The following is a 22,204-nucleotide window of genomic DNA, read 5'->3' as shown; positions in this document are numbered from 1 at the left end:
GGTGTGAACCTAATTTTACACTGGGTATTGTATGTCTCTCAGTAATTCCAGGATATTATTTTAGATTATCGTGTCCTAAACATTCTGTGGGTGGTTGTTGTTTCTAGCTCTACAGGCAAGACCCCACACTTACTTTGCAATTATTTCCATATTGTCTTTTATAACCTGGTGTGAATTTTCCTTATCCTCCGACCGACTTGTACTCTGTGGTTTTAGTCATCATGCCAAAGACAAAGTACACTGAGTCAGTGAGCACACACGTTCCTGGTGGAGGTGTGTTTTTTTTCTTACTTTGCCCTTATAGTTTTCTCTGGGATCCATTTATTTCCATCCAAAACAATGTGCCAAGGTATTCAATTAGCTGGTGTGTGGCACTTTTTGATCCTGAGTTTGCGCACATGAACCCTCATTGGCTGAGGGCACCAAGTTCCCCCTCCGTCTCGGCCCTGAACCCTGCCGCCTTGGGCCTCTGCCCTGTGGTGGGAGTGTGTGTGGTGTGGGTAGAGCTGGGAGTGTGACGGTGTGGGTGGCCAAGGCGCTGTGGATGGCTCTGTGACGCTGCTGAGCGTGGGCCAGGCTGAGGAACCCACTGCACCCTGCCATGAGAAAACACTGCGGAGGCTCCTGAGATCTGCTTGGCAGGTCCTGCAGGCACACCACCAGGAGAGGGAAAACACCTATTTCTGTCCCAGCTGGGAAACATGAGCGTGAATAAAACAGCCTGCTGAGAGGATTTTGGGCAGAAACGGCAGATAGTGGAGAACAGAGTGGAAAGAGCAAACGACAGACAGCTGTTCCTGTTTTGACCTCGCCAAGAGAAAAAAGAGGAGATGGAAAATGCTCATGTTCATTACATGGTTATTTCTTCCAGGCTGGGGGTTGTTTTGCCTTTCTAAACAGAGTTTTACCTACATTGTGTAGAAGACGTTGGACTCTTGAAGAGTGGCTTTTGTCCTGGACAAGCATCTGCTTCTTGTTTGGGATTCTTGATGAACTCTTGGTTCTGATGGTAGCTGGAGTTTCACATATTACTCTGGCCAAACAAGAAAATGATGATGAATATAAGTTAGCCTGAAGTAGATTGCCAGTGCTCACACAGAATGTGTTCTGGAAGTTAAAGTTACTAGCATTGTAGAAAAGAGCCTTTTCGTTTCACCAGGAAAAGACAAGCCCAGGGAAACCATCTCCGTGTGTGAAGTTCATCACTGCAGTACAGACGGGACATCACACAGAAATAGTAACAGTACTTCACCGCCACCCTTTTTTCCTTTATAAATCAGAATCAATTTCCAGGCTGATCTATGTATGTATGCCTGTATGCAAGAGCAACGCGCTGATTTGATCAATCCCCCCAAAGGTCAATGATACCAGCATCTGTTTGAAAACTAAATCACATATCTTTCAGATAGTATTGAAGATGGGATTGATTTAGGGAGCTCACGTGTCTCCGTTGGCAACCAGTGATGTTGTCATTCTCAGCGTACATCTGTTTTCTCCTCCAGCGTCAAAATGATCATGTGCTGAAATCCACAGACGTCAATCAAGCAGATTACTCACACCTTTCTGTCTCGCACAGTCTCTCCTGTTTGTTTGTTTTCACTATGGAACAAACCTCTTATGTAGAACATGAGCAGATCACCAAGTTGCTAAAACATAAAAAGCTGAACCTGTCAGTGAAAGAAAGCATTTCCAGTTACCAAGCTTACATGTGTCTGGTTCACTTGAGTCTCTGAGTGGTTCACTCACCTGTTTGGACAGGCGGTAGTACAAGACTATTTATGGATTTGATGTCTCAAATCAGGGGAGTTCATTGCCCGGATACACAAAACTATTTCTTAAACACTCAATAGAAGATAAGCGTCCAAGTGGAATCTCCTGTTCTGTCCGTTTTTGGTGTGTTTAAGTTTTGGTGAGCCTCTCCCATCCTTTCCTCACTTCCTGCAGAGCTTCTCTCCCTCCTTTCCTCTCCATAAATCCACTGGGTCATTTGTCCCTCTTGCCAGAACACACAGACACTCAAGGCCAGATCTGGTTTTAGTCTTTTCTCCCCCTTCCCAACTCTCGTGTTATGTCCTGTGCTTCACAGGGATGTTTACAGGAAACGGACAATGTTTTAGACGTCATTAAACACACTTCATAAATTAACTGGCCATGGATTGAGGCTGATGCTGCACTATTCTATTGACCTCTGTCTGGTATAGGTAGGATTTATTTAGGAAACTACACATATCATCTGAAAATATGCAAGGCTAAGAAATTGCATTCTGGTAGTCTACTGATTGTGAGGCTCTGGTATTTCTATCATATTGATAATTGTCACGTTGATTGGAACTGGAGTTTGTTCATGGAAATTGTTATTTGAGCGTGTTACCACATTCCAGGAAGTAATGAACCTAAATCTGTTATCTCTAATAATGCTGCTGCATCAAGTCTCTTGTTTACATGCAGAAATCCTTCTCATTAGATTTCTGACAACCATGCCTTTATAGTTGAACTAAATATTAATTTATGCTCTAAAGACTTTTTAATTAATCTCCACATCTTCACTGGAGTTGCTTCTTAAAGACTTTGTGAAAAGTTCCTCCTCCTAACCCTAACCCAGCTGAAAACCGTCCGCCGGCGAACACACGCGTCAGGTTGATGTGTTCATTTAAGCTGCAAATTCTTCAGTGAAAAGAAAACTCCTCCCTGCAGTGTGTATAATCATTTATGTCATTCAACTGTTCCGTCTTGGGTTGTTTTATACGCACGTTTCCCATTGTGAGGGCCAACGTGTGGTTTAGCATCCGCAGTATTGAGCTGGTTGTGTTTGTCACTCCCGGTTGTGTTTGCACCCATTTGTGCAGGACAGAAAGTCTACCTGGACAAACTGCCTGGAATGTGTTGTCAAACACTTTTCTGGCAGTTTGAGTCATTCCAGTAAGTTAATGGCATTATATATTCTAATCAGATCAGTCATGACGATGGATTAATCCCAGTTAACGCGTCAGTTGTGACAACCCTACTTTGAAAGTGTACTTATCTCAAAACAATGAAATTCACGAATGAAAGCAGAACATTCAGAATATAGACAAATTGATTAGTTTAAAAAAAGGTTAGGGTTAAGTTGAAGTGTTCAGGAAATAATAAAAATGTCAAGGATCAAGATTTAGTCATCCTAAGTACACCTCAGTGGACTTGGGTAGTGTGTGTACAACTGCTAAACAGCTTTAATTGGGCTAAACCAACCTATTGATGTGGTTTCATCAGTTCTAACTGTAAGTACAGTGACTCGCCTCTGAGTCAAGTCATGAACTCAGATTACATTCTTTCACTGTTTGCCTTTTAGTGCATGTGTGTTCAAGGGGAGTAAAGAAAACACACACACACACACACACACACACACACACACGCACACACGGTGGATGGAATGACGAAGGGGAGCACATCACAAATGGTAAAACAAAGAATCCTGAGTCAGAGCGATTTGAGCCATTCTTTTCTGCTGCATCATTGACTTCCAGGAAAACGTCCCCTCCCCTTTTCCCTACAGTCATTAATGACTTGCATAGGAGGAGGTATTTTAATAGTTGCATACTGTATGCGTTTCCTTTCAAACAAAAAGTCTATTGTTTTTCAAACTATGATATTTGATGCTGAAGTTGCTCTTAACGGTATCCACTCATTCTAAATGTAGTGGAACTTGTGTAGAGACAAACACACTCACATGTTACAAACACAAACACACTGTAAGACATTCAAGCAAATCCGAGCAGGCAGCATTGCAGTGCTGCACTCAAGTGCAAGAGCGCCCCCTCCAGGCTTTTCAGCAGGCAGAGACCATACAAACTTCACTCACAGCCAACCCCCCAATCACCCGCCCTCGCCATCGTCTCCATAGTAAAGCAGTTACTAGCTTGTTATGGACCCTGTCTCGCACCCTGTCGCCCCCCCAGTCCAGCTCAGGCCCCAACTATAGCCCCACCAAATGGCCTGGCTAAATTGTCGGGGGAGGGGGTGGGCGGGCTCTGGTGTGGGTGGAGGGGGTGCTGGGCAGGCTACAAGCCAAATGAGAACCAGCTTTCCTTTCTAGTAGACCTCTGGTTTGTAAACACACACACACACACACACAATGATGTAGTGACATGTACAGATGCATGTGCACACGCCCTCAGACTCATGAAGATCATCCCTGAACACACATGGCCTGGTCTAGTCAGCATTGGTATTTCAGAAATGACAAGTATGTTAGAGTTTATGATTTGCATGATTGCAGCAGATCTGAGACGCCATCAGGAGGTGTTTTTCTGAAAGGGAGATGCTTTTATGTAACAGTACCTCATCTGATCATAACTATTGTGCAATGTAAACCACCTATTTACAAGCTATAGCTCCGCCTATGCAAACGTTACTGAAAAGTGTTTTCAGTTTCTCTTCTTCTTCACCTTCCATGTTCGTCTTTGTCTTTGTGTCTGGTTGTACCGGCGTCCCATCGTGAGCCCCTCTGCTCCCCATGCAGCCCCAGCCCAGGGTCTGGAACACATTACATCTCATATTAAACACATGGCAGCAGTTAGAGAGCAGAAAAGGCGAGAGAGGGAAAAAAAGCCTTGGAGAAAAAAAACACGAGAAAGAAAAGAAAAACAGAGCAAATTTGTCATCGAAGTCCCTCCTACCTCGCCTTTCTCTGTCTTTAGTCCATTTTGTGTTTTGCAATGGTTTTCTTTACAGTTTCTAGTTACTCTGGAGAGTATGGAAAGGATCATGTTGGCACGTCTGACTTGCTGTCAAAAGTACCTTAAACCAAAAAAGGAGAACAGCAAGGACACAGATCTTTAGCATGTCTGCTCCAAATCAGAGGCCGAGTTCATTTAGAAGAAACATCGTCTCTGTCTGTACATATAATGATGATGAAGCGACTCAAGGATACGAAGCTTCTAGAGCTTGCAGCAGATGGCAGACGTCTTACAAACATGCCTGGTTGTCTGTGTCCCGTTGGAGATGTGGATCAGGGTGTTTCGTAAGCCAGTGGATCATGAGACAAGGACTGAGACGTGTCCTGAGATGCAGCAGCAGGAGTCTTGGTCTCCAGATTCGTTTGCTTTGCCACTGATGTCAGGACTGACCAATCAGTGTGGAGGAATGTTGGCACCCGAGATGTTTTTAGGTGGATTGAGAACATTCCTAATGTTCCCTCTGCTAATTTCATCTGGTCCCTGTGAGGGTCCCGTGGGGGGGTCCAGCTCCCCCAGCACCCAGCTCTCCAGCACTGATGCAGGTGTTCAGTCTGGTTCATGGTGTGTGTTTGTGTTTTGGCCGATGGGCCCGTGTCCTCCGAGCAACAAGCAGCAGCAGGGACACTTGTGCTTCTTGTTGGTGCTGAAAAGTCTTTTGTTTGGTTTCCCCCATGACTGAACTTACCTCTGTGATTGTTCTGTCTATCAGCTCATCTGCTGCAAGGTCACTGTGGGAAGCCATGCTGACCAGCAAACAGAAAGAGGGGGTGATGGAGGTCCGTCGGCATCTGGTGGAAGCAGCCAGTAAGGAGAAGCTTCCAATCAAGATGAGCATGGGTAAGAATCAGAGGAAGTTTCCTTTAAATAAGGTAGTGACGTGCAGAGAAGACAGATATATTAAACATGAACAACCACACGGTGCCTTTCTCTGTGTTTTTGGTGCTTGTGTTTGTCTGTAGCCTTGGAGAGCAGAGCCATAGCGCCTCCTACTGGCTCCTCTGGCTTTGTGGCCACAGAGGAGATCCCAACCACATGTTGCCTCTGACACACACACACACACACACACACACACACACACACACACACACACACACACACACACACACACACACACACACACACCATGCAGGTTAGCATCTGGCAGAAATGTGAAACTTAAGGGGAGGGGTCATATGAACCCTGAGCTCCTATAATCTACGAGGTAAAGAAAGTCTTGTGTCTCATAACAGGCAAATCATAGTATGTTGACACACACACACACACACACACACACACACACACACACACACACACACACACACACACACACACACACACACACACACACACACACACACACACACACACACACACACACACACACACACACACACAGACCTTCTCCTCCGTTGCTGTTAACCACATTAAGAGCACAACTGTGTGAAAAAGCTTTCAAGTTGCCTCTGTGTGCTGATTGACATTTTGTTGACTTCATGTCTTTGCCGAGCGAGAGAGAAAATGAGAAGGGGGCAACGGTAACACTCCTCACACACTGACCCTTTATACCCCACTGGCAGTGGATCAGACTCCATGAAAAACCCACGGGCCCCCAGCGCCCCCCCCCCCCCCCCCCCCCCCAGCAGTTCCCATTTTGCCCACCAAAGTAGCAGTAGAGTTCTCAGCCCGTCACACGCCTCTCATTTGTTCTGTAGGAGGGCAACACGTCCCACTCTCCCCCATTTGTTCTGTAGGAGGGCAACATGTCCCACTCTCCCCCATTTGCTCTGTAGGAGGGCAACACGTCCCACTCTCCCCCATTTGTTCTGTAGGAGGGCAACACGTCCCACTCTCCCCCATTTGTTCTGTAGGAGGGCAACATGTCCCACTCTCCCCCATTTGTTCTGTAGGAGGGCAACACGTCCCACTCTCCCCCATTTGTTCTGTAGGAGGGCAACACGTCCCACTCTCCCCCATTTGTTCTGTAGGAGGGCAACATGTCCCACTCTCCCCCATTTGTTCTGTAGGAGGGCAACACGTCCCACTCTCCCCCATTTGTTCTGTAGGAGGGCAACACGTCCCACTCTCCCCCATTTGTTCTGTAGGAGGGCAACATGTCCCACTCTCCCCCATTTGTTCTGTAGGAGGGCAACATGTCCCCCACTCTCCCCCATTTGTTCTGTAGGAGGGCAACATGTCCCCCACTCTCCCCCATTTGTTCTGTAGGAGGGCAACATGTCCCCCACTCTCCCCCATTTGTTCTGTAGGAGGGCAACATGTCCCCCACTCTCCCCCATTTGTTCTGTAGGAGGGCAACATGTCCCACTCTCCCCCATTTGTTCTGTAGGAGGGCAACACGTCCCACTCTCCCCCATTTGTTCTGTAGGAGGGCAACATGTCCCACTCTCCCCCATTTGTTCTGTAGGAGGGCAACACGTCCCACTCTCCCCCATTTGTTCTGTAGGAGGGCAACATGTCCCCCACTCTCCCCCATTTGTTCTGTAGGAGGGCAACATGTCCCCCACTCTCCCCCATTTGTTCTGTAGGAGGGCAACATGTCCCACTCTCCCCCATTTGTTCTGTAGGAGGGCAACACGTCCCACTCTCCCCCATTTGTTCTGTAGGAGGGCAACATGTCCCACTCTCCCCCATTTGTTCTGTAGGAGGGCAACACGTCCCACTCTCCCCCATTTGTTCTGTAGGAGGGCAACATGTCCCCCACTCTCCCCCATTTGTTCTGTAGGAGGGCAACATGTCCCCCACTCTCCCCCATTTGTTCTGTAGGAGGGCAACATGTCCCACTCTCCCCCATTTGTTCTGTAGGAGGGCAACATGTCCCACTCTCCCCCATTTGTTCTGTAGGAGGGCAACATGTCCCCCACTCTCCCCCATTTGTTCTGTAGGAGGGCAACACGTCCCACTCTCCCCCATTTGTTCTGTAGGAGGGCAACATGTCCCACTCTCCCCCATTTGTTCTGTAGGAGGGCAACACGTCCCACTCTCCCCCATTTGTTCTGTAGGAGGGCAACATGTCCCCCACTCTCCCCCATTTGTTCTGTAGGAGGGCAACATGTCCCCCACTCTCCCCCATTTGTTCTGTAGGAGGGCAACACGTCCCACTCTCCCCCATTTGTTCTGTAGGAGGGCAACATGTCCCACTCTCCCCCATTTGTTCTGTAGGAGGGCAACATGTCCCACTCTCCCCCATTTGCTCTGTAGGAGGGCAACATGTCCCACTCTCCCCCATTTGTTCTGTAGGAGGGCAACACGTCCTACTCTCCCCCATTTGCTCTGTAGGAGGGCAACACGTCCCACTCTCCCCCATTTGTTCTGTAGGAGGGCAACATGTCCCACTCTCCCCCATTTGCTCTGTAGGAGGGCAACATGTCCCACTCTCCCCCATTTGTTCTGTAGGAGGGCAACATGTCCCACTCTCCCCCATTTGTTCTGTAGGAGGGCAACATGTCCCACTCTCCCCCATTTGTTCTGTAGGAGGGCAACATGTCCCACTCTCCCCCATTTGTTCTGTAGGAGGGCAACATGTCCCACTCTCCCCCATTTGTTCTGTAGGAGGGCAACACGTCCCACTCTCCCCCATTTGTTCTGTAGGAGGGCAACATGTCCCACTCTCCCCCATTTGTTCTGTAGGAGGGCAACATGTCCCACTCTCCCCCATTTGTTCTGTAGGAGGGCAACACGTCCCACTCTCCCCCATTTGTTCTGTAGGAGGGCAACACGTCCCACTCTCCCCCATTTGTTCTGTAGGAGGGCAACACGTCCCACTCTCCCCCATTTGTTCTGTAGGAGGGCAACACGTCCCACTCTCCCCCATTTGCTCTGTAGGAGGGCAACATGTCCCACTCTCCCCCATTTGTTCTGTAGGAGGGCAACATGTCCCACTCTCCCCCATTTGTTCTGTAGGAGGGCAACATGTCCCACTCTCCCCCATTTGTTCTGTAGGAGGGCAACATGTCCCCCACTCTCCCCCATTTGTTCTGTAGGAGGGCAACATGTCCCACTCTCCCCCATTTGTTCTGTAGGAGGGCAACACGTCCCACTCTCCCCCATTTGTTCTGTAGGAGGGCAACATGTCCCACTCTCCCCCATTTGTTCTGTAGGAGGGCAACATGTCCCACTCTCCCCCATTTGTTCTGTAGGAGGGCAACACGTCCCACTCTCCCCCATTTGTTCTGTAGGAGGGCAACATGTCCCACTCTCCCCCATTTGTTCTGTAGGAGGGCAACATGTCCCACTCTCCCCCATTTGTTCTGTAGGAGGGCAACACGTCCCACTCTCCCCCATTTGTTCTGTAGGAGGGCAACATGTCCCACTCTCCCCCATTTGTTCTGTAGGAGGGCAACATGTCCCCCACTCTCCCCCATTTGTTCTGTAGGAGGGCAACACGTCCCACTCTCCCCCATTTGCTCTGTAGGAGGGCAACATGTCCCCCACTCTCCCCCATTTGTTCTGTAGGAGGGCAACACGTCCCACTCTCCCCCATTTGTTCTGTAGGAGGGCAACACGTCCCACTCTCCCCCATTTGTTCTGTAGGAGGGCAACACGTCCCACTCTCCCCCGGGTGTCTTCCCGCTCTGGTAGGGTGATTCAGAGGATGAGGGTAAATGCTGTACAGTGGACGACGAGTTCTCCCTCCTCACATGCAGACTGACCCAACTTGGCTTCTTTTCTTCTCCACATAATAAGATCATCCAGAGAAACAGGAATAATAATCAGAATGCATTTTAGTATTCTGTATGAATGTTTGGAATCCAGGTGATGCGTTTTAATGGTTATTACTGATGTTCCTGATAATGTTACTAATATCACTGTGGGTTATATTTACAATGTGTTTTGTAATGTTGTTTTCCTGCTTGTTGCATTGTTTGTATAATGTATAATATTGCCCAATATTTCTTTATATTCTGTATGAATTTTATGAAACCGGGTGGTAACTTGTAATGGTTATTGCCAATGTTATTAATTTCTACTGTAGGCTATATTTGTAATATGCATTGTGATGTTGTGCGCCCGCCTGGGGACTGCAGATGGAAACTAGCCGTGGATAAATCTGGTACAAAGCATCTTTTCTTTAAGATCAATGCTTTCTGTACATGGTCCCTGAAAAATAAACAAATGAAGTAAGCTAAACTTGATGGTAAAACTGGAATATTAGGTTATACCATCATGTTTCTCACAGCACAATAAGCTGATGAAATTCCCTCATGGTGTTTGTGTTTGTATGTGTAGAAATGTCCACAACAGACCAAAGCTTTTCTCACTAACGGTCACTACAAGCGTCAGCTGAATAAGACTATGGCCTAATGTGCAGTAAAGTCCTGAGGGGACCCAACATGTATCCACAAATAAAAGTTTCAGGATTTTCCTCTTGCTGGAGTAAATAAAAGTCTGTCCCTCTTCCATGTGGAGTTCCTCCTGAGTGCGTCCAGCTGCTGAGGCAGGTCGCCGCTCGGCTCCACACTGACACCAGACATCACTTAGCCTCGGAGTAACCCTGTGCACCCACAATGCAACTCATCTTCCAGTAAAGGCACTCAATCTTTCTTGGCCTCTGCCCCTTTTTGCATTGTTGAAGACTTTGATCACAGCCTACTTTCAGTTGACACGTCTGCACATCAGGCTGAGATGGACACCAGCTCAAGTACTTCATAGCATGAGGCTGAACTTGTCATTTGTTTTATGACCACTGTTATTATAAATGTACAAAGAAAAAGAGTGAAACGGCCAAAAGGTTCAGACTTCTTAAAAAAAGAATCCTTGATTCAGAGCAATAGAAATGACATTTTCTGATTGCCAGACATGATTTCAGATATAATTATAGTAATACTTATACATATACAGTGATATATTCATATGATGTGTGACTTGATACAGATATCATGACTTACTACATATACTTGTGATAGTTCTTGGTCACAGCCAGCAGAAAGTTAATCTTCAAATGAATTTATTTTTAAAGTACACTAATGTGTTCTTTATTAAGTTCTTGATCAGATCCAAATGATAAAAGTGTAATAGACTACTCCCCTAAAGCACAAGATGGTTCTTAGTCCAACTTTCTACAGTGTGTCTGCTCTGCTGGTTCATCATGGTGGACTTCTGAGGGTCTGAGGGTCCAGGTCTGACATCCTAGCATGACCTGAGATCATCTCCGGACTGTGTTCAGTGAATCACATTGATATTCTTGTTTATTGACTTACAACATTTTATCAGGATGACGTTGTGTCGTCAAACTTGAGGGAATACATACGCTTGATAAATTCATGTTGCACAAAGTAGTGTGTAGTTTACATAAACAATTGCAAATCATACAGACGCGTACTTATTGAATACTTACTGCATGTATTACCTGCCCAGGTTGGTTCCAATTCTATTCTTAGAGCAGAAACGCTGCTCTCAGCTGGCAAACAAACTGCCATTGATTCAGCATCTGGCAGCAAGATGGCTTGAGGAATCCCAACTGTTGTGAAGGAGGTTTGGTGACGTAGATAGGAGCTGGGCCAGGACTGTTGGCTTGTGGAATGGAGCGGAGGCTTTTGTGTGGCTTTTTGGGCTTAAGTGCTTTTTTCCTTTCTTTTTAAACTTCTTCCCATGTCTTACATTTTCTCACTCTTCCTCATCTGGTCTGCTTGAGCTGTAAAATCTGATTGCATTTGGTCCAGAGTGCACAGTTTTCGACTGTCTATTCTTGGGAGAAAATATGCTTGGGACAGTTTTCCTGGTTCTTTGCTAAATTGTTTTTGGCACATCAAGCTGAGAGAACCTCATTTCCACTGCCAGGCGTTTTATGGCTGCTTATATTCACAATAGAGCTTTTCAGGATTCTGAATGTTTTTTGCCTGACGTTTATTCTTCAAAATTACTTTAATTTCAGCACGAAATTCAAATCCACTTTGTAGGCACTTGCTTTATTTTGGTTTTAAGTGCTGCAAAACACACTACCTCTTTCAGCTCCATTTGGAAAATAAGTTTTCCCAGCAGGTGGGATCGCACGAACGTTATCGCTGTTGGTGTTTGCCCATCAGATGCTGAGTAAATGACCAAATAATGGGTTCCTTTGACTGTGTTTCCCCTTTTTCTCCTCCTGAAATATTTGAATCCCGATCCATAGATATTTCCATCTATTTCTATATGTTTCTTTTCATTTTGAGTACCATGTCTTTTTATTATGTCTCATTTCTGTAGTTTTCTGCTCAGTTTGTATCTGTCCACTCTGTTTCCCCTCCAGTCGTGTGTTTGGCCTCACTAAAGAAAACACTGCAATGCAGTCCAACAGGAAATACTCCACATCTGGAGCTGGTTCAGAACATCAACATGAAGAAGTGGGCTTTATGGAGAGTTAATGTGTGCCCTCTCTCCATCTCAGCCCCTCGTACCTCTGCCCCCCCCCTCGGTCTTTATATCCCTCACGCTGCTTTTGCTGGGGCTCTGTGAACCTTTGTGGGGGGGGGGGGGGGGGGGGGTTCTGAGGGCCCAACACTGTGTGGAGCAGTCTGGCCTCCAGGACTGATTATTAGTCACACCTAAGACTCTTATCAGTTCTAATGACACACACACACACACACACACACACACACACACACACACACACACACACACACACACACACACACACACACACACACAGTGTGTAATAGTTTTCAAAAAGGCAGTTTCTCTTGGGAAAAGCTGGTCTATAACACTGTTAGCATGCCTGTCCTTTGTGTAATGCATAATAATACTGATTGATGTATTTGTGATGGCTCCAAATTCAAAACGTTTTGTCACTACAATGACACGTCCTCTCAACCCATCTTCTCCCTCCTCCCAGGCCGTGTGACCCCTGAGCAGCTGTGCTCTTACATGCAGCTGTTTCGGAGCAGTTGGGGGGCAATAGAACGTCACAGTGGCGCCCTCCAGCTGGGCCTGGCCACTGCCCAGACACTGCGCCACCCCTGCCTGCCCCGCTGGGACGCTTGCCTCGCTTTCGAGAGGCTGCTGCTTCAGGTGCGTGCTCATCTTGAATTAACCAATTAACCAGGTGTGCTAAAAGCATTAAACACTACAGAATTGACTATTGTACATGATTGAACATTATTTTTTTTTTGTTCCTTTTGATGGACTTTAATAACAGTGTTTTCTCACTTTCAACCATTTAAACAAGTAAGGCGTGATTATCATAAGCAACATTTACCTAAATATTCCAAACCATGTCAGAACCTTCCAGAACAAAGCAAACAGAGTCCACAAGCTTGAACTTTGTATTGAGGTATTTTACGTGTACACTCTGAACACAAAACATCCCAAACAGTTAGAAATGAGAAAGACTCATACACACACATATACACACACACACATATATTAAAGGCAGAACTTAACTTTAATATATTTGTTTGAAAAGTGTGTCGCTTTTCTTGCTTCGTTGCATTTTAAAAGTTAATTTGAAAGTGTCAGTGCTTTCAAATGTTGACGCAGACGCCAATCTGTTTTAGCCATTTGGTGTCAAGTAAAAATGGTTCATAATCAAAATGAGTAAAGGTGCAGAGGAACAAGCTTGTGAACACAGCAAACTGGGCTCCCGTCAAAGTTTAAGCAGATAAGAAAGTTCACTTTCAAGTGAACACCAAACAAAGTCAGTTATTTCTCAAAGTCCTTTGTAAGCTGTAATAAGAAATTCAACGTATATACTGTCAAGGTCTATTCAAGTTGGCAATTATTTTCACCATCCCTGCTCTCAGTAAAGGTTTTAATGCCGATGCTCGGCAGGTAAGTGGGTGTTTGTGGTTTGGTTGCTGGTGGGCAGAATGTTGTGCTAAGCTGACAGCGACAAGAAAAAAAAGCAGATTCCTGCAGTTCATAAACAAGGTCAGTTGTGTTTGTAGTGAAAACATTTGGATCCCGTAAACAGAGCAGAAATGCCAGATTTCCATCATGTTGTTTAAAGGCTTTTGAATGTAGAAGCAGAAGAGGTTTGTTTTCCAGAGGTGGGCAGTGACTGATGTACATGTGTGTTTGACTCCGAGAAGGTCAGTGAGCATATCTGCTGGTGAGACAGACGGCGAGGGCGGCGGGAGGCGGAGCAGGGAAAATAAATCAAAACCCAGAGCAAGCTCGGCCATCATTCGCTCAAATGTCATTTCCCCTCTCAGCAGCGATGAGCATGCTTGATGAACTCTCTCACATCCAATTCTAACTCGTGCTGAATTGTCCACAGGTTTTACATTGAGCCTTGATGTTTTCTTTCAGACTCAAAGCTAGTAGCATGACAGCAGAGTATTTAGGGTCTTATTAAAATAAATCACAGAAAAATAAAGCAAGCTTGCAGCTATGCCAAATTGGAATTTGAAAACAACCTCATGAACCTCAGTCCTCAGCTGGGTCCATCACTTGTTTATTAAACGAAGGAAGAAGACTTTAGGGCTTACGGTTCCAGTATCCATTTATTTCGTGACTCCACTTTGACCCACCCCCTTGGTCCTCCACCATACCTGGATAATTCCAAACTTTCTCTCTGAACTTTGCAGTCATTTTAGTCCCTTAACTTTTGAAGTAATTCTGTCGTTAAATGGGACTGGGTCTCCTACAACTGGTGGACAATATGTCAATAACAGTTGGTTTATATATATATATATAACATCTGGCCTGAGTTCCAAATGAAATGTTCTGAGAATCAAATCTCACAATCAGCCCTTGAGTGCAATGTTAGAGTTCATGTTTGCAATTAAAATGAAGCCTGAGCTTTATTGAGGTATTAAAGGAAATGAGCTGTGTGTCCTCTGTGCCCCGTGTATTCATTTAATTTCAATGTGAGTTTTTGTGCTTTGGCACAACACGGACAGAGAAAAGTTAATTACACTTGAACATGGTGGGATGAAATGCCTTTCAGCTCTGCCTGGCGGTGGGGAAGTGTTTGCTCTGCCTGAGTGTGTGAGGGCTGCTGTGTGGGTCCACCGCTACGAAGACACTGCACGTTCAGTCCGTCCAGCTCCTCTGTGGTGCACCGGGGCCTTGGAGCACGCAGTGGCTGGACTGAGCCAAGGGGCCATCCAGTTCAAGGCTTCACCTGACGGAGGTTCATGGGAGGGCAGGGCCAATGTCTGCCGGTCGATGAAACACACTGAACACGCCACCAGGCCAAGTCCCGTTCCAGTCTTTTCTTGGACTTGCAAAATACATTTTGTCACATAAACCTCTGGTTTTTCCCTTCCCAAAGCAGACAGACCCACTATCCCAACACAGAAACACAAGACTTCAAAATAACCACGATGGACATGTGCAAATCTAACTTTGACAATCTCAAGCAGGCGAGCCCCCTTGATCTCACGTGCCCCCCCAAGGGGGTCAGTCTGGTGTTGAGGAAAGGTTTCATGATCCTGTAATGGGTAATATGTTTATAGGAAATATTACCAGTTTTCACAGACACTCTAAACCTGAAAGTCAGTGGCAACCGCTGTGGTTATTGTCTTAACTTGACAAAATAGTCAACTGTTTCAGTGTGATTCTTAATATTACTACTGCCACTCAATAGAGTACCACCTCGACGGCGCTTTATTTACGCACCATGTTCTCTGCCTGCACCGGTGTCTCACCCACATTGCGGCTCCGAGGCGTGGCTGTCTAGCATGTAGCTGGGTTTTCTTCTGAATGATCAGATTTAGACGTCTTGGTTGGACTCCAGTCCGCAGTTACAGAATGTGTATGCTGGACATGCTCAGTGTCCTGCTCAGTGACAGGGACGCCCCGGCCAACACTACATTTAACAGACTTTCTCTTTCACCACTTCCCAGAACCTCACAGGCATGCTGCTTTACCTTCTCATCAGCTGCCCGGCCAGAGCTTCTGCCTCCCCAGAACCTAGACCCATAATATGTTGCACCACAACCCTTATAATCTAGTTTATTTTTTGATGTAGGAGAGGATGGTAGACTTTTTAAGATCAGTCATGTCTCCTACTGTTGATTGTCCAATCACATCTGTAAATATGGTGGCGATGACAGCGCTGCAGCAGAAAGGAGGTCACCTTTCTCACCCCAGCCTGTTGCTTTACCCTTTTGGGATTACAAGGGCACGCCTCTGAAAACATTGGAGCTCAGAGTTATTACTGGTCACAATGCAGTTCAGACAGAAAGCTGCAGTCGTCTCCCATGGGTCACTCAAACAGGCTGCCTGGTTCTTATCCAAGTCTCTGCTCTGTTTGTATTCAAGCCCTAATTATTGTACATTATTGTACGTTAAAGTTGAGTTCATATTTTAAACCCAATGTCCCAGTGTGTTCTGTTCAGTGGGAAATGAGTCCAAATGGCTCTTTGAGTGTTGAATGTTGCCGACCCCTGGTCTAACCTTAATATTTTGATTGCTATAAAAAATCTGCAGTAATTCCAAATGTGTCATAATTGGGGTGAAAATATGATTGTGATCAGCATGTATAAAATAAATAATGTATACATAAGGCCTGACAGTTTGTGGACGTCCATAATAACAATGAGACTATCATCACTTCACCTACACAAGTAGACCAAAGATAAAAATTTGGATGAGGATGAAGATGTTTTACGAGCTGCCACCAATTATAGATAAATATTTCTGAGTTAAAAATTGATAAAAATTGATTAACAAACTTGAGTGAGGCAGTTTTGGAATAACAGGGTTTGCTTGGAGGATCATAGAGAATATCTGTCTGTCCTTCTGTACTTCAGGCACTCATTTGCAAATACTTCAACACGCCGGCTGTAAATCTACAAATTACAAATTCAGTTTCTCAAAAAGAGTCCAGAGACAATAACTTGCTAATGCTTTGCTCTGTTTTCCATTCTTCTTCACGGCTGTGCAGTAAATCATGGTACAGCCAGCCTGGAGCCTGCTGACCCTCATGCTCAATGAACCGTCCCCTGGACAGTGTCACTGTGTTTCGGCCTGAAGACTTGTGACCCTGAGCCTTCGTGTTGTAACCCTTCCTGGACATTGACTGACCTGCAGAAACTCCGATACGTTGGTCTGAACTGTGTTTGTAACATTTCAAAAAGGAACATCATCTCCTATTATTTAAAGCTGTAAGAAAGCATGCTGAACCCCAGAATACTTATGCCCCTGCAGTTATATATCCAACATCTGTGTTGTATTATTTTTTTATGGTGGCGGAGCAAAAACTGTTTCTACTGGTCCCAAGTAACTTTCCTCTTATCTGAGGCACATGCCATAGACAGACAGGGGGCTTTAAGCCTCTAATTGGCCTTTCCCCAGGGTATGGAGCCTGTCCCCGTATCCCAGACACCCCCCACCCCCACCCCCGCCCTCCGCGCTCCAGCTCTGCTGCATCCCTGCTTCTCGCTGTGTTTTGCAGGAGATTGTAAGAAACGGGTGTGAATGACTCGGGGGCACTGCCCTGAGATGTCCAGCAATGACCTCCCCCAGTACCCCAGGGTTTAACAGCTTCACATCTGGGCTGAGCGTCTCCTCATCCCTCCAGCCACTGTGTGGATCTACATGCTGTCCAGTTCAACCTTGGTTTACCAGCTCTGGCACTTTGTCAGCAATGGAGAGCTTCTCACAGAACAAGACACAGGCTCAGAAGGCCTCCCTCTGCTGTGATCTTCCTTCAGCAATGCTGCAAACTATACTGCGCTTTCATGTGTGCTTCATGGTTCATTTTTTCAGGTTATGCTTTCCTATAACAAATTAAGCCATTGTCCAATAATAGAGTCCACAAGACCTCTGAAAGTCAAAAGTTGTTTCTTTGTTTTTTGAAGTTGTTGAAGTTTAAAGGAAAGCTACAATGAGTTGTACTTTGTTGTCAAGACATCTGAAGAGGTCAATTTGCCAACTCTATTCTTTAAAACTATACAATTTTTCAACTATATAATGTCAAGTGACAACTTTCACCAAGCCATATTGATGTTGCGGAAGGTTGTACATTGTCAGAGCTGTTCAAAAGTGTAGTCGTCGTCATCAGGAAGGTGAGGACCCAGCGCTTCCTGACAAAACACCAAATCAACCTCTTAGAAGTGCACCTTGCTTCCATGGCTTCCTTCAGTAAAACTTTGACATTCATTTGGTCATCTGTGCGATTTAAGACAAACATTTTATTCATCAGACAAATGTACCTTCTTCTAATGCTCTGTGTTCCAGTTGTGCCTGTCGTTTGGATATTTGAGGGGATTTCAGTAGTGGAGAGGGCATCAGCACCCGATCAGTGGCCGACTGTGAGCTTCCATATAAGCTTTGATTCATTGTATGTTTTCAGACCTTTGTATGATAAACTGTGAGGAATTGTTTACCTTCCTCATTGAACAGGCTTGGGAAGCCATTAGCTTCTTGCAGGTTCTCTGTTTATTCTCCTTGGACCACTTGACAGACCAGAGCAGCTCGAACTGCTTCACCAGACCTGCTGAGATGCTTTGTGCAGCCATCATTATTAGCATCTGTCAAAGTCCATCAGATATCTACATATGGCCATTTTGGATGTTCACAAACAGCCTCTTTAAGAATTGGCAGATTTGTTTCACTGTGCATCATATCATTCCTCTCAGCTGATTCATTGACTGTGGTTTTCAGGTCAGTGGTGTTGATGGTTCATACTCTGCTTGCCTCTGTACTTTCTAACATAATGAGCATTCAGAACCCAGAGGGAACAGTGGATCTGCAAAAATGTGGCTTTATCAAAAGAACGAGTTATTTACCTATCTCTTCCTTCCTGTGTTTAGTTGGAGAGGATTACAGAGCAAGCAATGATGGAGTTTACTCCCAGGAAAGCCCAGAGATAGCCCCCATCTTCCTCCCCACCCCTTTTCCTCCAGCCTCAGCTCCCTGAGACGGCTCTGTTTACATTGTTTTGCACGGCTCAGGCCTAATGTACTATCTGTTTAATAGGCAGAGAGAGGCCTGTTTATAGAGAGGGGACCTTTTTAACAGAGGTGATGGGTTGGTAGGCCAGAGGGCAACACCAACTCATCTCACTTCCTGTTATCATTACTTCTCCTCTTACAGACAGATAGGTGCTTGGCTCACTCTGCTTTCTGCATTACTTATCCTCAATTGCCTCGCCATCCTGGCCGGCTTCACTTCTCCACTCAGTAGTCATTTGCATGTACTGCATTTTAAGTGTTCTACTAAGCATCTTTCTACTAAATGTATATCTCAACCCACTGAACTGAAACTTTATAGCAATTGCTTTGGTGATAATAGCTGTAGAATTACAGAGCTGCAACTCTCTGAATGTTAAAGGTAAGGAAATAAGATGGGCTCATGAGGGTTTTAATACGCAAAACATTTTCGCTTCTAATTCAAAGAGGCCTTTTTCTTTTGGCATTGCTCTCTATAGAGCCTGACTTTCATTTGCAGCATATGTACATCTGCAGTTTTTGTTTTTGAACTGACCAATATTGTTTACTGCGACTCTTCAAACTGTATCGTCAAAGCCCTTCGTGTCAAGAAGTTTTTCCTCATGTGGCCCGGGGTCTCCCCCACCACAAATTTGTGTTTGTTTTTTTAGGTTGTGTAGCATTCAACGTGAATGTTTTTTTCACAAAGTCCAGCCAAAGCAAGCTCAGTGGCATTGTCATGTGCAATTGTGAGGTGATCTACAGAACGTGATGAAAAAAGGCTCTTCAGACTCACTAACTTCTCCATCCCTGGTGAATCAGGTCAGTGTGGTCTGCTGACTTGGCCTCCTGGCGTCACACTTTATTTGAGCACACTCCAGCAACACACCACAGACTGGGGAAAACCCCACAATGCCTCGCATTCACCGTCGGATTGTTAACAGTATAGGCCGTAGAAAAAGCTGACCATTTGGGAAGATGCCGCTGGGTCTGCAGAAACCTAACAATGTCCCACTGTCTCAGATAGAGCGAACCGGAAAATCATTTTACGTTTATGTACGTCTCACTTTAAGCTGCTCTGTTTTTCTTTCTTTTTTCTTACTTTTTTCTTGCTTTAGCCAATCATTGAAGCTTTTTCCACATTGCCCCTCTTCATACCTACACCCAGATATTCTGACTAGTAGACTTGGGTGCATGTATCTGTAACCATTCATGCATGAACATCCTTTAACTACCAACATTGTTTCAACTTCCTGTTTTCACAAAAAGGCCCTCTATCCCCACCTCAGGACAGATTAACTAACAGGTCATTTGTTACTACCTGCTGAGCAGAGGCCGGGAAGGTCACAGCCCACAGGACATGCATCTTTGTGTCAGTATGTCTGATCTGAAATGGAGACAGTGGGACATTCCAGGACTTTCAAGTGTCCTTTGTGGCCACTGTTTGACTCGGATTGAAGGTTTTTAACCAAACTGAAGATTTCATTGTGATTGATCAGTCACTGTCACATAGATCAGTCACAACATTCAACCAGCTGTCTCATTTGTGTCAGTCCTTTGTGTGTCGCAGACACAACTCTGACATGTCGAGCGATTGACTCCACCAAACCTCTGAAAGTCTCCTATGATGGTGTGAAGTGACAGTCCTGTTTCCGTCTGGCCTTCTAAGTTATGCATAGTTGTGAGGTTTGACTTTTACGATCACTATTTTTTACCCGATGCAAACCTCAAACTCGAATAGCTTTGGTGTTTAGCTGCAGTGCCTTTCATGTTTCAACTCCTTGATATCGCAATGTACAGCATCCCAATGCAGGAGAACCTTTCTCTGGAACAGTGTTACACAGGTCAATTACATTTGAGTGGCAAAAATCTCATTGCTGATTTGCAGGGTGTCCATGCAGGAAAGTCACAAGACCTTTCAGGTTTAGATTATAATCTGAACTAGCAATCCCAATTCTTGATCAACTTTCCTGTTTTCAAGTAGTGAAACTCAGGACCTGACTGTTCACCCTCCCCAAAGCCAAAGTATTCATTTCACCTGCCAGTGGTCACACACGGCTGTGGGATCCTATTCTGCAACCAGCATTTGTGACAAGTCCACCGATGTGGTTATGATGGTCACTGTGGTGCAAACAGCATGCGAAAGCCAATCCCACATTTGTCCAATGAGTTCCAGGTCTGGACTGTAGGCAAGTCACTGGTTCACAAGGCTTGAATCCACAAGAACCAAGAATCCAGAACATTTGACACTTCAAAAAAAAGTTCTTCAAACTTAAACAGGATCTCAAGCATTGTACGATGTATTTTTGCTAAGAAAAGTATACTGACTTTATCTATTATGTTTATACCAGTGCTTGGGACTGGATCTTGCAGTATCAGCTTGTATACAGTAGGTGGACACGTGACTGCTATCTTTCTGTGCTTGGATGTTTAATCTCGCATATTCCGTCTTTTGAATAGTGAATGCTCAAAATGGTCTTGTGTGTCCAACTAACCCACACATACAGTGATTAAATAAATCTATGTTGATGGTTAGTGCATCTATTGCCATTAAATAGCAAAGTCAGGAATTTAGAAAACAATGATGGTTGGAAGCATGCGTCCCCCCTCCCCTGAGGGAATACCGACAAAGACTTCTCTTTGCTGCTGCACTTAATTGTACTCATTTGAACCCCAGTTCACACCTCCTCCTCTTCTCTCCCCCCTCCCCTTTGTTCCCCGATGCCTACCGTGGTGTCTACCTTGTTGCCCCCAGGGATTTGCCCAGTCATCCATAGTGGATGAAACTGACCAGTCACCATGGTAACCATGGTAACTACGCCGTGAGGGTCAAACCAGGTCAATCAGAGACAGCCTCTTGCCACCCTTACTCTGTCATCAATTACCTTGGCTTCCCTGGGGCCCTGCTCAATATGTAACCACGGAGCTCAGCAGGATGCATCCTAATGATTTCTGTACATGGTTGGGCAGAGTGTACTGCTGGTTTCATGGGAGTATCAGTCTCCTGTTTATCACCAGCTAAGTGAGGGCAGTGTTAAGAAACCTTTCTGGTGATGGTTCACCGTGGAGCTGTTTCAGACAATCTGACTACGCCTCAGCTTCGTGGGAGTGTGTTCTCTGGAAGAGGGTACTTTGTTTTATAAGAAGAACAAGAGTGTACGGACTCTCGTCTGGTCTAGCTTTAAGTGTTTCACCTTTATAGGTTCTGACCACATTAACTGTGTCTTTGGTGCGGAGCTCAGTTTTCAGTCTTTGCATTTCAGAGGAATAAAGTGAATAGAAAACAGTGTGTGTGTGCAAGTCTTGATGTTATCTTTTGTTCATTATGTTTTAGAGACATGTTATAATTTTCTGGTGACAGAGAATAGGTTAGGGTTAGGTTAGGGTTAGGGTTAGGGTTAGGGTTAGGGTTAGGGTTAGGGTTAGGGTTACCCCACACGGTCCTTGTCGGGGGATGGAGACAATTAAATGGCCTTTTCTCCTTATTCCATCCTGTTCATATTCTTTTGCTTTTTTTTTCATTTGAGTGTCTTGTTCCCCCTCCTCCAAAGTCTTTCATCTTTTGGTATCAATATAATTCGTCTTGCATTGGTTTGTACAAGTGTGCCTCATTAAATCTTTGTAGTATTTGTCTGGAGTAGAAAGGAGGATATCTGGTACACCAGCAAAACGCCACATGCTGAACCATGCTGGAATTAG

The 22,204-nt window shown here is 45.3% G+C and overlaps 1 protein-coding gene across 1 annotated transcript in view; it reads left to right on the top strand.

Annotated features, from left to right (window-relative positions):
• scfd2 (sec1 family domain containing 2) overlaps positions 1-22,204 on the top strand; it is a 92,110-nt gene that overhangs the window by 5,943 nt on the left and 63,963 nt on the right. Inside the window, exons 3-4 of the mRNA XM_080505967.1 lie at positions 5,425-5,552; positions 12,520-12,695. Coding sequence (XP_080362093.1) covers positions 5,425-5,552; positions 12,520-12,695 — 304 coding nt within the window. The remainder of the gene's footprint in view (positions 1-5,424; positions 5,553-12,519; positions 12,696-22,204) is intronic.

This window comes from Blennius ocellaris (assembly GCF_963422515.1).
Source record: "Blennius ocellaris genome assembly, chromosome: 12".
NCBI classification, from domain to species: Eukaryota; Metazoa; Chordata; class Actinopteri; order Blenniiformes; family Blenniidae; genus Blennius; species Blennius ocellaris.
Note: the sequence above shows the minus strand (reverse complement) of the source record. Positions and strands in the feature narration are given on the sequence as shown.